The sequence below is a fragment of the Danio rerio genome, chromosome 22 (assembly GCF_049306965.1).
Source record: "Danio rerio strain Tuebingen ecotype United States chromosome 22, GRCz12tu, whole genome shotgun sequence".
Taxonomy (NCBI): Eukaryota; Metazoa; Chordata; class Actinopteri; order Cypriniformes; family Danionidae; genus Danio; species Danio rerio.
The window spans coordinates 39,022,501-39,042,609 of record NC_133197.1 but is presented as its reverse complement, the minus strand read 5'-3'; the positions used below and the strand labels follow the sequence as shown (position 1 = coordinate 39,042,609).

Below are 20,109 nucleotides of genomic sequence, written 5' to 3'. Positions count from 1 at the left end.
CTCGTGTTTTTTATGTGTATTTTTCAAAGTGATGTGCATCATGACGTTTCCATCAATCGTTTTTATGTGCATCTCCAAAATGAGCATTAAAATAGACAGGTGGAAGCGTAAGGCTAAGGCGAGAAATATCGCTTCGTCTTTAAAAAAAGAGGAGACCGACAGAAACTCAGAGTTTAGAGAACAAAACCTGCTCCTGACCAGGTTAGTTTCACAGAGTAAGTGACCACAGTAACTGACTCTCAGTTAAAGGCCATGTATTTTTTGTCTTTGTTTTGCCCTTCCGTCCACACTGAGACGCGGTTTTAGGAAACAAAAACGTATCTTTTTGAAAACGCTCTCCATAGTGGATAAATTTGAAAACGCCGTTTTCGTGTCGTAGTGTAGACTGTGAAAACAGAGTCTTTCGAAAACGGTGACGCAATCATGTTACTAATTCGTTTAATTTCGTTGTGATTATGAGTTTAGTGATGTCGCCCTTACTGTGAGGGTAAGCAGCGTCATCAGCAGGATACTGTTCTTTAAAGCGGTCCAGTATATCAGCGTATTTGTTTTGGCCCGTCTCCCAGTCTACATTTTCACTCTCTTTTGCGACTTTGTGTTCATGTGTTACTCGACGCAGCAACTCCATTTAAAGTCAGTCCATTAAAAAAACTCTGTGCTTTTCCTTGACATTTTGCCGCAATGTTTCAAAGAGCCGGAAAGAAATAATAAACGTCAGGCGGAAATGCCGAAGCGTCTTACGTTTCACGCATGCGCAGTACAGGGTGAAAGCATTTGTAGTCGTTTCAGTGTGGATGACAACGTTTTGGAAAACGAATAGAAACGACAGTGTGGACATGAACAGTTTTAGAGGAAAACTCCATTTTCATATTTATGCGGATTAGTGTAGACATGGCCAAAGTTACCTCTCTTTCAGAAACAGGCTTGACTTACCCTGCTTTCTCCAGTTTAACAAACCTGCCATTCTGAAACGGAAAACCCAGAGTTTCTCTCATTTCAGGGTTAAAATACTCTGAGTTTTCACTCAACCTCTTTTCTGAAACCACAATTTGAGTAAGTTTTTTATTTCTAAGAATGGGGAAATTGTTGTGAATGTCTCCTCGGTTAGATTTATGATTACAAAACTCTGAAAATCAGCATCAAAATCAGACATTTGTTAATAACTGTGACTTCAGCATGTGAAGAAACTATACTGACATCAGGATTTGAAGAAAATGAAGGAGGTTAAAACTGTTTATTTTATTGTTTAGTCTGTGTTTGTGAGCATTCTGTTCTGATGTTCCTGTCTGAGCTGTTGCACAACCTAAAGACAACCATGAACTGCTCCACCCACTGACACACTCAGCAGGAAGAGACTCGATGAATGATCATTTCACTTCTTTCTCAAACTTTCTTCTGCATTTCTGGACAAAATCAAACAGGAATCAGTGAAGAACAAAGAGGAAAACGGATTATTGAGGATTTATTTCTGTACAGATTTCTGCAGATCTGTGATTCTTTTGGTTTTTCTCTCTTAGAAAACATTTGGAAAGTGAAAGTAAACTTGCTGGAACAGTGAAAATGTCTTCTTTAACTGAATATGATTTAACTTGTCCTGTGTGTCAGGATATCTTCAAGACTCCAGTTCTTTTGTCGTGTAGTCACAGTTTCTGTAAAGAGTGTCTTCAACAGTTTTGGATCAGCAAGAATACTCAGGAGTGTCCCGTCTGCAGGAGAAGATCCTCAAAAGACTATCCTCCAATTAATCTGGGATTAAAAAATGTCTGTGAGTCGTTCCTGAAGGAAAGAAATGAGAGCCGTTCATCAGGATCTGAGGAGATCTGCAGTTTACACAGTGAGAAACTCAAACTCTTCTGTCTGGAGGACAAACAGCCTGTGTGTTTAGTGTGCAGAGATTCAGAGAAACACCTCAAACACACATTCAGACCCATCAGTGAAATGGCTCCAGCAAAGAAGGTGAGACACATTATACCTGACAATGAAATTAAAGTTGTGTTTGACACGTGTATTTCTCAGGACCTTTTTGTCTGTTCTGTGTTTTCTGAATGCATTATCACTCTATCTGGACTTTTACCTCTAGGAGGAGCTCAATACAGCACTGAAGTCTTTACAGGAGAAATGTAAACTTAATGAAGAGATGAAGAGAGAGTTTGAGAAAACGGCTCAACACATCAAGGTGAGGATTGATCATAAAACAGCTGATATTTGATCATTAAATAATACAATTTAATTTTAATTTAATTCAATCCTGCACTGACAATGGCGTTCCCAGAATGCTGCTCCAGAAAGCGTCTGAGATGACTGAAGTGAATGTGGTTTGATTTCAGGCTCAAGCTGAGCACACAGAGCGTCAGATTAAACAGCAGTTTGAGAAGCTTCATCAGTTTCTCCGAGATGAAGAAGAAGCTACAATCACTGCACTGAGGGAGGAAGAGGAGCAGAAGAAGCAGATGATGAAGGAGAAGCTGGAGGAGATGAACACACACATCTCAGCTCTTTCACACACGATCAAAGACACGGAGGAGATGCTGAAAGCCAATGACGTCTGCTTTCTGAAGGTCTGATTTCAGATCAGTGATTGATTGATTGATGATTGATTGAGTTGTTGATGATCAGTTGTGTGTTTGTTCTGCAGGAGTTTCCAGTCTCAATGGAAAGGTGAGTGATCTGCTGGTTTCTCTGCTTCTGAAGTCAAAGCCACTGCAGTTCTGACTCCTGAATGTTCCTCCAGAGTCCAGATCTCACAGCCGGATCCACAGATGCCTTCTGGAGCTTTGATTCATGTGTCTCGCTACTTGGGCAACCTGCCGTTCAGAGTCTGGAAGAAGATGCAGGACATTGTCCAGTACAGTGAGTCTGAGCTCTTACACACACACACACACACACACACACACACACACACACACACAGAAGCGCTGGACTGATTCAGCTTGGAGAAAGTCAAGATCATAGTGGAGGTGAAGCTAAACAGCTCGAGCTGAATTAACACAGAACTACACAGAAGCTTGAGTTCCATGTTCATTCAGCTGAAGCGGTTTAATTTCTCCTTCTGTAAAAACTAAAGCTTTAAGTAATCAGCTGATCAACTTCCTCTGGGTAGAGCTGTGCACAACTGTAAACAATACTGCAGGACATATTGAAACTGAACCTGCAACACACACAGGACAGTAAATCAGTCATCAAATTGCTCAATTTAGAAAACATTTACAAGAAATAAAATGATCTTGACAGATTTTGACTCTAGTTCAGCATGTTTGTCTGTGATGACTCCAGTAATGAAATGAGGACTGTTAGTTTAATATGGATTGACTATTCAGCATTCACAAGTGTAGTTCATGTTGACTGACGTGACATAAGCAGATGATCATGTTATAAACAGCAGAGAGTTTATGAAAGCAGGTGATGCACGTCTAAAAGCATCTGCAGTTTGCTGGAAGGAATGAGAAACTGCTACTGTGATGTGCAGAACAGACTAATAGTTTAGAGAAATGCATGAACTGTTGTGTAAATGTAAATAGTGCTGTGAGAAATGCACCAAAACCACTTGTAAATAATGTATTAATAATGTATTTTGTATTATTTTAACAGATCTGAATCATGTTCATGTGTCCTATTGTGATGAAGAGAATCATGTCTGACATTTAATTACTAATATTCTTTCTAAAGATTTTCATGAATCTGCACAGAGATTTTCTTACAACACACACACACACACACACACACACACACACACACGCACGCACACACACACACACGTAATGTTTGCCTCTGCTGCATTAAACACTGATAATAAACTAATAACACTGACAGTGATGAGAGGAAAATGTCTGATGTGTTTGATCAACAGACGAGTGTCATAATTCAGAATAATCTGTGATTGATCATTATATGAACATCAGAATAACAGCAGCTGTTGATTGTGTCTCTTCAGCTCCTGTCATCCTGGATCCAAACACGGCACATCAATGTCTCCACCTGTCTGATGATCTGACCAGAGTGACATACAGAGGAATCAAACAATCAGTTCCTGATAATCCAGAGAGATTTGACCGTTGTCTCTGTGTTTTGGGTTCAGAGGGTTTTAACTCAGGAAAACACTGCTGGATCGTGGAGGTTAAAGAGAGTCAATACTGGATTCTTGGAGTAACAACAGCATCACACCAGAGGAAGGGATGGGGTTTCTTTAACTCTGATGTCTGGTGTGTGTGTTATGGATGGTCTAGAGTGTCTGGTTTTCGTGTTGATCAGGCCCTTGATCGAGTGCGAGTTGATCTGGATTATGACAGAGGAACAGTGTCTTTCTCTGATCCTGTAAAGAACAAACATCTACACACTTACACAACCACCTTCACTGATACCGTCTACCCTTTCTTCTGCTGTGAATTCTCTCTACAGATTTTAGCGTCCAGTGTTCAGTGAGATTACAGCTGTAGTTCTGGATCTTCCTGTTTTCATCATGTCTCTAATATTTAATCAGGTCAATATGAGTGTGTTGATCTGAATATCAGAATATCAATGTTTCAGGAAATTTACAATAAATGAATCAAAAGTCACAATAAAGATTTATTTTTAGTTTTTACAATTGTTGCTTATTTACATGTAAAATATTAATTCAATATATAATTTTATAAAGAATAATTCTTACTCAAATTCCTAAAATCATGAATCATGAATAATGAATCAGGGTTTCCACATCAGTATCACAGTTTGCTGATTTTAACACGATTATAGTAAAAATAGTCTAAATAACAGCAGGTAAATATCATAAAATTATAATAAAATATTTAATAATCTGATTTGTTGAAGGTTTTATCAGTTTATACAGAAACTATTGAATATAATCATTCATTCATTTTCTTGTCGGCTTAGTCCCTTTATTAATCTAGGATCACCACAGCGGAATGAACTGCCAACTTATCCAGCATATGTTTTACGTTGCGGATGCCCTTCCAGCTGCAACCCATCTCTGGGAAACATCTTATATAAGATTCATCTTTAAAATATTCACATATGACAAGAGAAATGTCTGTGTACAGTCATAATGTGTGATGATTCCTCTAAAACATCTGTCAGCATGTGGAAAACACCCAAACACAGCAATGCAGGATACAGTAGAGTACAGTAGATCTGATGACTCTCCAGTATAGACAGTGCTGTGTGTGTGTTTCAGGAGATCTGCTGACTTCACTGATCAGATGTTGAGGATTGTTTAAAGAAGAAAATAATGAATGTATTTGTTTAGTCCTTTACAAATGTGAGAAACCTAAAACCTTCTTGATTATGTGTAAAAGCATCTGGAGTCATCTGTAACTTGCTTTGTGTGGATTTCAGTCAGTAAAGCGTTGGTGAACACACTGATCTGTGGTGGACAAGGTGTCTTGATGTTGCTTTGACAAGAATCTGTGAAGATTTACACTCGATCATTAAAGAGTTTCTTTTATTTCTCTAGTTTATTTTTTCAAGTCAAAACTAAATATTGTGTGGAGAATAAATAAAAAAACATTTTGAAAATAATAATGTCGACACATTTAATCATTCATTCATTCATTTCCTTCAGCTTAGTCGCTTATTTATAGTTATTATAGTTATTTCCAATGTCATCAAATATTTAAATATTTTATGAATAATAAATTAGAATAATTTCAAGAAAAATAGTCAAAACAAAATTATTTGAGATCAATAAAAAAGTCAAAACCAATAATTTGGGAATAATAAAGACAAAAAACAACATTTAGACAAAAACAAAATCAGCAAGAAACAGAGAAACATCAAGAGGTCACGAAAGCCACATTAGAGAATTAAAGAAAAGTGAAAGCAAAATTATTTGAGAATAAGAATATGAGGAAAATTATTGAGAATAATAAAGTTGGAACAAAAAAATTTGAGTTTATAGTGTTAATTTCAAGAATATAAAAATAATAATAATTCAAGAATAAGTCAAAACATTACAAGAATAATATTCAGAATGATTAGAGAATAATAAAGACAAAACTAAATGTTCTGAGAATAAAATCAAAACAAATATATTGACAACAATGAAAACAAAACATTTAGAGCAGCAGTGTTTCAAGTCAAAGCGTTTATAGAAAATAAATGTATATTTATATTTATAGAGTCACAAAAGCCAAATTTGAGAATAAAAAAGTAGAAACTAAATAAATTGAGCATAAATAAGTCGAAACAAAATTGTGGAAAAAGTCGAAAGAAATTAATTTCAATTTATTTAATTTCAACATTATTATTCTAAAATTAAGTCAACATTTCAAGAATAATAAAATCTAAATAAAATAACTTGAGAAAAAAGTTGAAATAAAACATATCGAGAATAATGAATAAATATATATGTTTGAGAATAGAGTTGATATCACATAATTGAAGAATAATTGTCAAAATAAAGTAAAAGTCAAAAGAAAATAATTTGAGAAAAAGTAAAATCTAATTCATCTATTCTTTTTATTTTCGGCTTAGTCCCTTTGTTAATCTGGGGTCACCACAGCAGAAGGAACCGCCAACTTATCCAGCATAACCAGAGCACTCCGGAGGAAACTCAGGTGAACATGGGGAGAACATGCAAACTCCACACAGAAATGCCAACTGACTCAGCCGAGGCTCAAACCTGCGACTTTCTAGCTGTGAGGCGAACGTGCTACCCACTGCACCACCATGTAGCCAAAACTAAATTATTTTAATAAAAGTTTAAACGAGATTAACTGTCAACACATTGTGAAAATACAGAGAATAAAGGTAAAACAACAGTTCCAGAATAATAAAATCACAATTAAATAAATTGAGAAAAATATACTTAAAACTAAATAATGTGAGAATAATAAAGTCAAGAATAAAGTCAAAACATGACATGAAACACCTACAGTATAGCACTGTTTTGTCAATGCAAGTCTTGGTCAGCCATGCACATTTTTTACGGATATCTGTGATCGGCATCATTTTAATAACACTGTTGTCTGTCTGTGAATTTTCAAAAGAGTTATTTGAATGAACTTTGCTTTGACTGCCTAAAGTAAGGGCTGTTTTAAAGACACCAGGGCCCACAATTTGCAATAGTATCTAGATGCAACCTTTATGATGCAAGCTGATGGCACTTCCCTTTTATATCATTTCATGCAGTCGAAGCCTAATTCATACAATACAAAGTCTTAAAGGTTCAGTTTTGTTTACATTTTGTTCATATTATTGACTGACCTTTGCACTCTTCTGACCCAGTTCATCCTCTCTCCATCAGCACACACACTCAGCACATGGATGATGATGATGAGGGTTTATTTGATGCCTGAACACAAAGCAGCAGGAGAAACGTGTAAAGTCGAGTTAAAGCTCTGCTGATATTAACAGTAAACCTGAAACATGATGATGTTCAACAGAAATATGCTTCTCCATGATAATTAAACAGAGGTTTTACCAATTCAACGTCACATTCTCCTCTGTCTATATGTGATTTTAAATCAAGCAGGAATAGTCTGAATATAAGCACTGAATATAGACTAATAAACACACAATACCCATGTACAGTTTACATCATGAAGAGTTTCTCAGTTAAAGCATGAATCAAGTCCTTTACAAAACACAGTTTAAAAAAACATTTAATTGAATGTTTCATTTTAACTGTAAAAAAAACTACTGTAAAAATATGAATAGATAATAGGTGAAATCTCAGGCCTCTGCAAGAGTACTACACCTTTAAAAATCTCAAAATTACAGTTGGATGAATTACTGTAAATATTTCTCTTCAAAAATTGTCAACTGTAAAACTATGAATGAAAATTTGAGTAAAATCTCACCTGTAGTGAGTCATTTCTGGCCTTTAACCATTTACTGGAACCCATAAATAAACCTAGAAGTTTATTTCTGCTTTGTGTTACTGTGCGTTTTGGTTCTGAAGATGTAACTCGCAGATGATCCCTAAAATTGCATGCGCGAATGTGTGCCGAGTATTAAAACGAAGAGCAGGATTTATTTATACTGATATTTATTTATTTATTTATTTATTTCTATGTTTTTACTTATTTATTTTTTTTTTTTTTAATTAAAAATTACCAAAAATCACAAAGAACTATATCTCTTTTCCTAGAGATGGGTTGCCGCTGGAAGGGCATATGCTGTTTAAAAACGTGCTGGATTAGTTGGTGGTTCATTCCGCTGTGGTGACCCCGGGTTAATAAAGGGACTAAGCCGACAAAAAAATTTATTAAATTAATGAACTATATCCCTTTATTTATAAAGAAATAAAAAAATATATATAAATAGTTTAATATTTGTGTGTATTGCCCTTTTTTATTCCTTTATAAAATGCCAATATGTATTTCCAGTGTTGTGTTAATATTTAGTATTGGAAATTGTGTCAAAAACACACTGATTCTTACATTTTATATATTTCTTAACTTAGTCGTAATAATTTTGTATTATTGGAAATTATTTATCATTTTTTAAAATAAATAAAAAAATAAATAAATAACTTCTCTGCGAACTGTAAAGCCCGCCTTCTTGGATTTGATTGGCTAGCGTTTTGACATTGATGAGCTATTTATTATTTCTGAGGCAGCAGAACATGTGGTGGGCTGTTGTTTATTGATTATGACCCAGATTCAGGTACAGAAACAGTCTTATTGTCTCATATTTATACTCATCTTTGCCGTTTTGGAGATTTGAGCAATAAACTGAACATTTCAAAATAAACCGCCAAGAGAATGTCCATTCCATAAATGACGTCACTCAATAGAACATAACTGCTCGCTCTCGTCACTCGCTTCAGTTGAGAGTTTTGAAGAAGTATTGTTTGTTCGCGTTTACAAAGTTTGACTAAATCTATGGATATCTGTCGATATAAACACGTTATGAGTGAACACACGAGTGAAAACTTGAGTGAACACACACTGCCTGCATTTGACCACGCGATGGCGGCAACAACATCTGTGTGTGTTGGAGGAAAGAAAGAAGACGCGGGTTTCTGCGTGGAGAGACTCGACAACTTCTCCAGCTTCTGTCCCAGGCTGGACGAAGAGGGCCGGACAGTGGCCGTAGAGGCCGGTTCAGCCCTTGAAGGTCCCTCTACTACTACTAAGGTTGAGGGAAACTCAAACGGTGAGACTGTCAGCAAACACCACAGCTTTCTGAGGTTTAAACATGATGAAATTACTGTATTGGGCACTTAAAACACATGTATAAATGTCATTACATATGAAACAAACATGAGAAATGATCAATAATGGAGTTTATGCAGACTTTATGATGAGAATAAGTTGTGTGAGGTAAATTTAGACTTTGGCCTGGCCTATATGTATGAGCTGTCCCATACTAATGTCCAGCTTGACATGAATAATTAAGTAGAGAAACTATTTCTAGGTGTTTTGTGTAGACTTATGTTTAATAGTACTGTAAAATACTCAGAAATGTCTCTGTCAATGTTTTCACACAGTTATATTTGATTTATTAAAGTCACACAAGTGCCAATTTCACACCTGACACCTCCATAATCAAGTCTTGCTTTAGGATAATTTACCTCACAGTAAGTCACAGCACAAATAAACAGTAAAATCCATTAAAATAAGAGTTTAGTCACCAAACATGTTCAGAAATTGACAGAAAACACATTTAAATGCAAATGAGATACTACAAACATATATACACACTAGAGAATTTCAGCTAAACTCAGTAATTTTGAGTTTCTCTTGATTTCTCCTGTTTATTAAACATTTATTTGTTATTTTCCTCAACATATTCATTTGGGTGAACTCATTCTTGGACTGTGATTGTGTTTTGTGTTAGATTAGCTCTGGTTTGGGCTTTGTTGCTAACTAATGTAATGTATATTCACAAATATCTGATGTATATTGATGAAATATGTTCATATATAATGTATAAGGGACGCTCTACCAGAAATGTAGATTTACACTTATTAAAATGTGACAGGGCCTGAACTTTAAACTTGTCGTCCTCAGAAAAATTATACAAAACAAGCATCAAATCACACAAATCCATGACAGAACGCATCCTTGACCATGATGTCACTTCCTCTGAGTCACAGCCTATTGCACACACTGTATGTTAAATCTAATAAAGTGTGACAGGACTGACAGAAACGCGAGGACAGCTGTAAATGTATTTGTATTATATATTTGTAGTATTTATTTGTAGAATATTTCATGTTTTTAATCAGTTGATGTGAGTGAAAACAGCTTAAACTTGCTCTTTCTGAAGTATTTTTCCTCTAAATTAGGAATAGCTGAAACACATTATAGACTTTCCTCATTGTGCCGACAATCATCAGAATATTACGTGAAGATCATTTTCCATGAAGACATCCTGTAATGAACGAATCTCAGATTGTGGAAATTGACTCTTTTGGCTAATTGTGTTGTTCAGGGACACTTCTGGAGACCATCAGCTTCTGCAGTGACTTCTGTCCGTGGCTGGACGAGGAGTGGGCTGTGGATTCAGACGCTGGAACAGCATCAGATGAGCATCTTCCTGAAGACACTGAGGAGGACGACACACCCGGTGAGATTGTCAGACACCCCTCCACTGTAGAATATAGACATGGTATTAATGGGAAACAGGCTACTTGATCTATTAAGTTAACAATAAAGATAAAACAGGGTAAAGAGATACTGGAAAGTGTTGGGGGAATAAAATAAGCGTATAAAAGACAGAAGGAACAAAACATATCAAACACTAATGAGAAATGAGCAGTAGTGGGTTTTAGACAGGATGAGGACGAGTTGTCTTGTGAGGTAAATTGGCTTAAAGTCAGACCTTTTGTTAACTTGGCCTAGCCAAAACAACACATGCACATCCAAAACACTCTATTAAAATCACAGCATGTGTTATATTAAACTGGAGAAAGAGAAACGGCAGATAATAAAGTAAATTACAGATATATATCTGCTCTCAGTACAAGTAGATATAGAAAATGTTCAGCTTTCTAATGTCTCTAAAGTGCTGTGTTGCTTTCTGAAACCTGATTTGTAGGCGAAACCTTCTGGATTAACATTTTAGTAAAGTATATGAGTAATGTTTTAGTTTAGGATTAGTTTCTTACAGTCAGTATTTAGTGAATATATGTACAATGTCGCCAGTGTTACCTGTTCAGACCTAAAGTGGCGATGAGGTCTTAAAATGTGTCGACAGAGTCTTCAGAAAGCTCTTAGGTGTTGAATTTTACCCTCTGCTTCCTGTATATACCCTGCTTTAACAGACAAATGAAAGTTTGACAGCATTTCCACTTTAACAGTATATTTGATTGATTCAGCTGCTTATTTCTTGCCTTTTTTATTGAAATCACCGGCTCTGAAGTTGTTTTTGTTAATAATAAATGTTCCTTGCTGTTCTGTGCTTGTAATAAATGGAAAGCAAATCTGTGTTGATCTGAATATGGGCCGATCAGTGACTCAGAAAACCCTAATGTGATCCAAACCTGGAGATTTGTGATGCATTACTCCTCTAATTTCTTATAATGCTTTGCTTTCTGTGGAAAGTCTTATTTCTTTTAGTTTTACTGCAATAAAAGCAGTTTTAGTTTATTTTAATTGTTTTATTATTCTCTACTGTACAAAGCACTGCTGTCCAACGACTTAACCTTAACCTAGTTAACCTGAATATCATAGTTAGGTCTATATATATCACGTTAAACACAAAAATGCTAGTGTCTTGCAACATAGGTAGAGAAATATTATGTGCTGTCAACATGGCGAAGACAGAAGAAGTTAGGAACAGCTAAAACACATCGGTTTTCCTTATTATCCCAACAGTCATCAGAATATTAAGTGGAGATCGTGTTCAATGAAGACGTTTTGACATGAATGTTCTGTTTGTGGAAATTGACTCTGATTCTGTTTTTCATGCTTAGATGTGGAGACCCTCAGCTTCTGCCATGGCTTCTGTCCGTGGCTGGACGAGGACTGGACGATGCTTTCTGATGCCAGTACAGCACTTTATGTTGAAAACATTGTGGAGGAAGACACGACCGGTGAGATTGTCAGCAACCACTCCACTGTAGAATATAAACATGTTATTAACGGGAAACAGGCTTATTGACCTCTTGAGTAAAAATATATATATAAAAACAGTGTAAGGAGATATTCAATAATGTGATGTTGATCATGTTTGAGTCGTGTGCACACTTTGCTCCTGTTCAGTCCAAACGATCCAAGGTAACACAACAAACTTCATTACCATAATGAAAGCCGTTACAAAGTGTCTGTTTTACTCATTTTAATCAAGTTGACAGGCAAACATCTTAAACATGTTGTCGACATATGTTTCCCGCTCACTATTATTCCTGTAATGTTTTAGTTTTATTACAAGTTGACATGCGAGAGAGGCAGTTTAATGTATTATTTTATTTGCCACAGCTGAGAAAACCTTTTCAGAGAGGTCTAAACAATAACTGATTGTCATGTTTTAAATATGTTCTTTGTTGTCTTTCTTCCATTAAGAACCTGAAACACGAGGCAGCAGGTGGAGCAGAGTCCGTGCTTTCTTCAAGAGAGTGTGGAAGGCCATAAAGAAGTCTTTCCTCAGAAGGACAAGAGTGGAGCCCCAAACACCACCAGGAATGCCTGTTCCCTGGAACTCTCTTGAATCTGTCTCTGGAGAGTCTGGTTCCTGGAACTCTAATGATTCAGAAGATTTCCTTAGAGTGTCTGGTTCCTGGACCTCTGTTGATTCAGATCTAGATTCAGAGTCTTTCTCTGGAGTATCTGGTTCCTGGAGCTCTGTTGATTCAGATCTAGATTCAGAGTCTTTCTCTGGAGTGTCTGGTTCCTGGAACTCTGTTGATTCAGATCCAGAGTCTGTCCCTGGAGTGCCTGTGGTCCAGAACTCTGTTGATTCAGATCCAGAGTCTGTGCCTGTAATCCAGAACTCTGTTGATTCAGATCCAGAGTCTGTCCCTGAAGTGTCTCTGGTCCAGAACTCTGTTGATTCAGATCCAGAGTCTGTGCCTGAAGTGCCTGTGATCCAGAACTCTGTTGATTCAGATCCAGAGTCTGTCCCTGAAGTGTCTTTGGTCCAGAACTCTGTTGATTCAGATCCAGAGTCTGTGCCTGGAGTGTCTGTGGTCCAGAACTCTGTTGATTCAGATCCAGAGTCTGTGCCTGGAGTGTCTGTGGTCCAGAACTCAGTTGATTCAGATCCAGAGTCTCTGCCTGGAGTGCCTGTAGTCCAGAACTCTGTTGATCCAGACCCAGAGCCTGTCCCTGGAGTGTCTGTGGTCCAAAACTTTGTTGATCCAGACCCAGAGCCTGTTTCTGGAGTGTTTGGTCCTTGGAACACTGTTGATTCAGATTCAGAGCCTATACCTAGAGTGTCTGAGCTCCAGAACTCTGTTGTTCCAGATCCAGAGCCTGTCCCAGAAGCGTCTGGGCTCCAGAACACTTTTGGCCCAGATTCAGATCCTGCTCCTGGGCCGTCTTGGCTTTGGGACACTGCGAATCCTGAGCCAGAGTTTGTCCATGAGGGCTTTTGTTACAGATATACTGGAAATCAAGTTCCAGAACCTGAGGTGCAGAATTCGGCCGATTCGGAACCAGAGCCTGTTCCTGGACCATCTGGTCTCCAGGAAACGGCAGATGTGAAGTCGTCCTCTGCCTTAGGATCCTTTAAGTGTGATGCAAATACAGGTGAGTCTGCTGACAACACTTTAACGTCACGTAGCAAACACAAATGCAGAGTCACATTCATCAAAGTTTCTTAATCAATGTTGATTCAGTCAGTGCTGCTGTAAATGCTGCTGTAGCATGTTTGGTAATGTGAGGCAGTATCAGTATGAGAGAACTGAACACACTTAAACAATCTCTTCTTTTTTCAGCACCTTTGCACAGTCTCTACAGCTTTGGAAAAGTTCTGGGATCCGGGAGCTTCGGCACAACGTACAGAGCAGTCCGTAAATCTGATGGCAAGGAGGTAAAACTCTCAGTGTACATTTGACTTCTTATGTAACTTGATCTAAACTTGTGTATTTATTAAATAAATGACAGATTGATCAATGTGAAAACTTAATAATTGTGTTTTTGCTTTTCAGGTTGCCATCAAGAAGATTCCCAAGAGAATGGACGACCGTCACATCTCTGCCGTAAGTTGGCAAAACTTCACTCAGTATTGAATTCTGTAATGGTTTGGACGCATGTATGAGGCGTAGTGGAATTTCAAAAGGCAAAATCCAGTCATGTGAATCTGTATGAAAGTTTTACTCATGTTCAAGCTGAAGAAAATCATTTTGATGGTGAACTTTGATTAATGTAAACAGTTCCTGTAGTTCACAGCAGCACTGTAAGAGAAAAGAGCTGGACAGCGATGTTGATCATAGATACACAAACACTAAAGCAGCGTAAAGCTCATTTACATGATCAGCTCACCCAAACATTCAATTATTGATTACTCACCCTCACTCCTCTGAGAGCTTTATTCATCATCAGAACACAAATTAAGATATTTCAGATAGTTTATTTGAGAAATTTGAGAGCTCCCTCATTCTCCATAGACAGCAAGGGTCCTGAGATGTTCAAGGTTCAGGACAGAACAGTCCACATGCCTTCAGTGGTTCAGCTGTGTTCATATGAGGCTGCTAGAACAGTTGTGTGTGCTTTAAACACTGTAGAAGCAAATTAGTTTGCCAATGTTTTCCTCCTGCATCAGGTCAGGGTGCACGTTTACTACAGGCAGTGCAACACACAAGTGTCACATTACCTGTAGTAAATGCACACCCCAATCTGATGTAGAAGACTTGAGCAAACAAAGTGGTTTTTCAGTTGTTTTGGTGCACAAAAGTGTTCTTGGAGCATCGTATGATTACAGTTGAGCCACTGAAGACACGTGAACTCCTTTGAGGATGTTTTTGTCTCTTCTGGACTTTTGCTGTGTGTGGAGGATGAGGGAGCTCTCAGATTCAATCTAAAACATCTTCATTTGTGTTCTGAAGATGAATGAAAGTCTCAGTTATTTGAAACAACATGAAGGAAAGTAACCAACAACAGTATTTGAATTTCTGGGTGAACTGATGCTTTATATAATGCAGATCTTTCTGGATGCAGCCTTTATGATGCAAGCTGATCTGCAGCTACTAACCCTTGTTCTCTTTTCCTCTTCAGCCTGGTTGCTCCAAACCTGCGTATAAAGAAGCGGCGTATATGCTCATCCTGAAGGATCCTACGCCGAGCATATACCTGATAGAACTGTACGAGTGGTTTGATCAAGAAGGATTCATTTCACTCGTCATGGAGTTCCCCAAACCTTGCGTATCCCTGCGGGAATATGTAAAGAGTCATGGCAGGCTGACAGAAGAGGTCGCACGATACCTGCTGCACCAGTTAGTCCAGGCAGTCGTGCACTGCATTGACCATGGCATTTCTCACAACGATCTGCATGAAGAAAACGTCCTGGTGAACACGGAGACTTTGGACCTCAAGCTGATCGACTTCGGCTGTGCTTCCAAAATCAGGGAAGACCAATATGTGGATTTCATCCGGAGCAGCATCTTTAACCTAGGCTACCTGCTGCACTACATGGTGAATGCTAAAGCGCTACTGTACAGCGGGCACGGAGAGAGAAATCGACTTCAGTTTAACCCCAATTTATCCAGCGGTGAGTGAACAGACACTGATAAATACACATGCCAAACCTCAACCTGTTGTAGTCTCATACCAGGACAGAACCTGGAGAGACACTACAGAATCTAACATCACCATCTGTATTAGCTCAGGAATGGGCATCTTTGGTCCTGGAGGGCCGCTGTCCTGCAGAGTTTACCTCCAACTCTAATCTTGAAGATCTTCAAGTGAACTTAAAGTCATTTTGACTGTATCTGTTTGAACTCTGGCAGTGCATTATGGGTATTCACTAGTCTTTGAGTGTTCATGGGTTGTAGACTTGTTATTGTGGGATTGATTGAGTGCGCTTCAGAATGTCCACTATGGTTGGAGACCACTACACATGGCTGCTCCTTCAAACAGTGCACTATTTAAGGGTACAGGGGGGGTAATGTCAGATATATCCACTGATTAGCTGGTTTCAGGAGTGTTTGATTTGGGTTTGAGCAGAACTCTGCAGGACACCGGCCCTCCAGAACCCTGCAGTAGCTTCTTTAATCTCAAATTTCAGAAGATATCTTCATAAACGTCTCCTTTATCTCTCTCTCTCCTTGTACAGAGTGCTGTGATCTGATAGAAAAGTGTGTGGAGGAACACTCGTGGACACTGGAGGACATCTTACAGCACGAGTGGATGAAGAAGCTGTTGATGAAGAGGGGATGAAGGTAAACACACCACTGGTCCAGTAGGAGACTACAGTGATAATAGCGGGACACACAAAGCTGATTAGTTTTCTGGTTTTCTGAATCATCTTCAGTTGAGCGAGGATGCTGTTGTGCACTTTACACTCATCAAGATAAACAAGCATTAAAGATGTTCAGCAACACAGTTCATGTAGAAGAAACACAATGTTAGAAGATGGTAACTGAGACAATGAAAGCCGAACACACACGTATATGACTGTGTTTGACTAAACTCTGCTGCATATAAGCAGATATCTGCATGTGTGTGATGCTCATTCTCGGTGGATGAACAGTTTTATCAGTCGACTGATGGAGCTTTAAGAGGCCGTTCACAGACGAGATGATTTGACTGTTGTGTTGGTCTAAATGTGCTGCTGATATGGCTTAATGTTTCCTTTGTTTTTCCTCATGTAAGAATTTCACACACAAAGCAGAAAAACCTACAAAAAAATCTACAAAATCATCAAAAATCACCATAAAGAAGCTTTTCCTGATCCAGAAGCAAAGCTCAAGAGCCCTGGATTGCTGGAGTTGGACTGGTGGAGCTGCTCTTCAGTGGATCGACCATCAGCAGAGACATTTACACCACACTGAACTGATCTTCAACAGAGACTTTTGTACACTGAACTGACATTGTTGATCTGTTTTATTGATGTTTTCTTGATCTGTGTTTGTTTGAATCTACATTGTATAAAGTGTTGTGTAAATAAAGATGATTTGACTTGTAAATATCACGACTAGACCATATTTTAGATACTAAAGACACTTTTTTGCACTGTTGCACTTTTTGCTCATTCTGAAAACGCACCTCTATATACATTTCTGGAGATTGACAAAATATGCTGCGTTTGTTTTGCAGTTTTGTTTGTTGTGAATCCACCAGAGCCGCTGTGTACGCTTTCAGATCTCAAATTTCTCTCGCGAGTGCCATTTGCGCCTGCTGTTCTCACGTAAATCCACTAGAAGTCGATGTCTACTGACTGACTGACTGATCAACCGACCCACCCTCCCCCTTCCCTAAACCCAACCGATAGTGTTTTCAAAAGCACCAATTGACCCATTCACCCCCTTCCCTTAACCCAACAGCAGTATTTTAAAAAGCAATCGTGAAAAAGAAAGCACTCGCCTGATTTCTACCACGTTTTCAGATTTTACCACATTCTCACGCTGCTATTTACTTGATTATTTAATTTTTTGGCTTTTGTTTTAGTCTTATCTGCTTTCTGGACCTGTTCTTCACCAGACTTAACCCCTGTTGTCGTGGTCAACTTCGCTCTGTATCTCAAGTCCGCTGATGAACTTATCGAGCCACTGGACAAACGTAACAGTGGAAATGCCGTCCATACAGTGTCATACCAGCCCGTAGCGTTCATTTTAAAGATGAAATGCAGCCTTACGTTTACCTCTGGCTACATAATTCATGTACCCCAGAAACGTACACAGGGATACATTTTCAGAATGAGCCAGTGTTGCTTTTATTACATCTGTTTAGCTGTGCCTTTACTGTATGAGCACTGTGCTACGTCCGACAGATCGCACTATTATGTTTTTCATTTTCTTTTTCATTCTTTTATAGCCTATTTTAACTCAATTTAATTTGTTTTTATCTGTTTTTAATAATTTTTATTGTCTGCATTTTATGTTCCTAAACTTGTCTTTTTTATTAGTTTATGTAAAGCACTTTGAATTGCCACTGTGTATGAAATGTGCTATATAAATAAACTTGCCTTGCCTTTTTCACTGTATATTTATTCATTTATTTATTTATATCATTTATTATTGTGTAAAGCAAAGTATTTTACTGTACAGAGTAACTTGTTTTATACTGCGCACATGACATGATGTAAGAAAGACAAATGTGCATTTCTTAATAAAGACATAATAAAGTGACTGCTGCTTTATTTATTTATTTATTTATTTATTTATATATAAGACAAATGGAGGCTATTTTTATATTTGGACAGGTTGTTAAATGCAGACATGCACACATTTAAACAAAATAAATGCACTGAAGTATAATGCTTGAGAACCGATACACCACATTTATTGGTTAAAATCATTTCACGACACAAGTAGATAGGAAAATGTGCAGTCTGGAGTTTCCTGTAATGTATTGAAAAAAGTGTCATGGCCATTGTCAAAAACTGTAACAGCGAAGACTGGTGATCGTGTACCAGCTTGGTGAGTGAGGGCGCAGGCTCAGTCTCACACAAAATCCCTGCTACTGTTTGAAACATGTCCAATATCCCTCTGTTCACGCGGCGTCCCCACAAATCCAGCTTGGCTTTAAATGCAGCTACTTTATCTGCCAACCTAAAGATAATTTATTCTATTGATCTACAGACTGGTCCCGGTCTGTGGCCCGGGGGTTGGGGACCACTGCTTTAAAGAATGGCTTCATTGACATCCCAAAGGACTATTCCCCCTGTGGTGCTGTTTTCTGCACAAAACAAACCTTCAGACAACCACCTCACAGACCAGGGGTGCCCAAACTCAGTCCTAGAGGGCCGGTGCTCTGCAGAGATTAGCTCCAACCCTAGTTAAACACATCTGAACCAGCTAATCAAGCTCTTAGGTGTACTAGAAACCTCCTGGCAGGTGTGTTAAAGCAACTTGGAGCTAAACTCTACAGGAGATCAGCCCTCCAGGATTGAGTTTGGGCACTCCTGTCATGTCAACTTTATTTGTGTGACTGGTTGGAAGTGTGGCTGACTGGGAGTGCACAGCCGCTTGAGCATTTTATGACTATACTCATCTAAAAAATTATCTATTATTGTTTTTTTTGTTTGTTTGTTTTTGTTTCTGTTGCACAATTAAAGCCGTTCCTCCTTTTTTGATCATACATCATCTCTTGGCTTTTTTTGCTTTATTTTCAACCATGCGTCAAAAGATTCTCCAGTTCTCACCACATATAGGACGAGCAAAGGAAATGTAAAACACAGGATAAATTGCCATTATTAGTTTAGTCCTTTATTAAATTATTTACTTTCAACTTTTTCCACAATTTTGTTTCGACTTATTTATACTCAATTATTTTTGTTCTACTTTTTATTCTTAAATATAGTTTTTGTGACTCTATAAATACAAATATACATTTATTTTCTATAAACGCTTCGACTTGAAACACTGCTGCTCTAAATGTTTTGTTTTCAGTGTTGTCATATTATTTGTTTTGATTTTATTCTGAAATTATTTAGTTTTGACTTTATTATTCTCTAATTATTCTGAATATTATTCTTGTAATGTTTTGACTTATTCTTGAATTAATATTATTTTTTTATTATTCCCGAAATTAACACCTTATTCTCAAATTGTTTTGTTCCAACTTTATTATTCTCAATAATTTTCCTCATATTCTTATTCTCAAATCATTTTGCTTCCACTTTTCTTTAATTCTCTAATGTGGCTTTCGTCACTTCTTGATGTTTCTCTGTTTCTCGCTGATTTTGTTTTTGTCTAAATGTTGTTTTTGTCTTTATTATTCTTCAATTATTGGTTTTGACTTTTTTTATTGATCTCAAATGATTTTGTTTTGACTATTTTTCTTGAAATTATTCTAATTTATTATTCATAAAATATTTAAATATTTGATGATACTGTGATGAGACCCTATAAATAAGGGACTAAGCTGAAGAAAATGAATGAATGAATAAATGTGTCGTCATTATTATTTTCAAAATGTTTTTATATTTATTCTCCACACAATATTTAGTTTTGACTTAATTCTAAAAAATAAACTCAAGAAATAAAAGAAACTCTTTAATGATCGAGTGTAAATCTTCACAGACTCTTGTCAAAGCAACATCAAGACACCTTGTCCACCACAG

At 37.5% G+C, this 20,109-nt stretch overlaps 2 protein-coding genes across 2 annotated transcripts; both read left to right on the top strand.

The window, feature by feature from the left end:
* Nucleotides 1–1,334: 1,334 nt before the first annotated feature.
* si:dkey-37m8.11 lies at nucleotides 1,335–4,580 on the top strand. The gene is made up of 6 exons (XM_073937637.1): nucleotides 1,335–1,956; nucleotides 2,081–2,176; nucleotides 2,328–2,558; nucleotides 2,636–2,658; nucleotides 2,732–2,850; nucleotides 3,932–4,580. The coding sequence occupies exons 1-6, from the start codon at nucleotides 1,561–1,563 to the stop codon at nucleotides 4,417–4,419; spliced, it is 1,353 nt and encodes a 450-aa protein (XP_073793738.1). The 5' UTR covers nucleotides 1,335–1,560; the 3' UTR covers nucleotides 4,420–4,580.
* Nucleotides 4,581–8,523: 3,943 nt separating this feature from the next.
* LOC137490613 (uncharacterized) lies at nucleotides 8,524–18,173 on the top strand. Its single transcript, XM_068219024.2, has 9 exons — nucleotides 8,524–9,096; nucleotides 10,378–10,512; nucleotides 11,861–11,980; nucleotides 12,450–13,634; nucleotides 13,823–13,917; nucleotides 14,036–14,086; nucleotides 15,102–15,594; nucleotides 16,159–16,264; nucleotides 16,698–18,173. Exons 1-8 carry the CDS (start codon nucleotides 8,823–8,825, stop codon nucleotides 16,260–16,262), a joined length of 2,457 nt encoding a protein of 818 aa, XP_068075125.1. The 5' UTR covers nucleotides 8,524–8,822; the 3' UTR covers nucleotides 16,263–16,264; nucleotides 16,698–18,173.
* The last annotated feature ends 1,936 nt before the right edge of the window (nucleotides 18,174–20,109 follow it).

Bases quoted from the DNA above. Each gene is read 5' to 3' on its own strand.
- si:dkey-37m8.11 (XM_073937637.1), top strand. From the start codon at position 1,561: ATGTCTTCTTTAACTGAATATGATTTAACTTGTCCTGTGTGTCAGGAT. The intron at 1,957-2,080 runs GTGAGACACATT...TTTTACCTCTAG, and splicing joins AAATGGCTCCAGCAAAGAAG to GAGGAGCTCAATACAGCACT. The intron at 2,177-2,327 runs GTGAGGATTGAT...GTTTGATTTCAG, and splicing joins AAACGGCTCAACACATCAAG to GCTCAAGCTGAGCACACAGA.
- LOC137490613 (XM_068219024.2), top strand. From the start codon at position 8,823: ATGGATATCTGTCGATATAAACACGTTATGAGTGAACACACGAGTGAA. The intron at 11,981-12,449 runs GTGAGATTGTCA...TCTTCCATTAAG, and splicing joins TGTGGAGGAAGACACGACCG to AACCTGAAACACGAGGCAGC. The intron at 13,635-13,822 runs GTGAGTCTGCTG...TTCTTTTTTCAG, and splicing joins TAAGTGTGATGCAAATACAG to CACCTTTGCACAGTCTCTAC.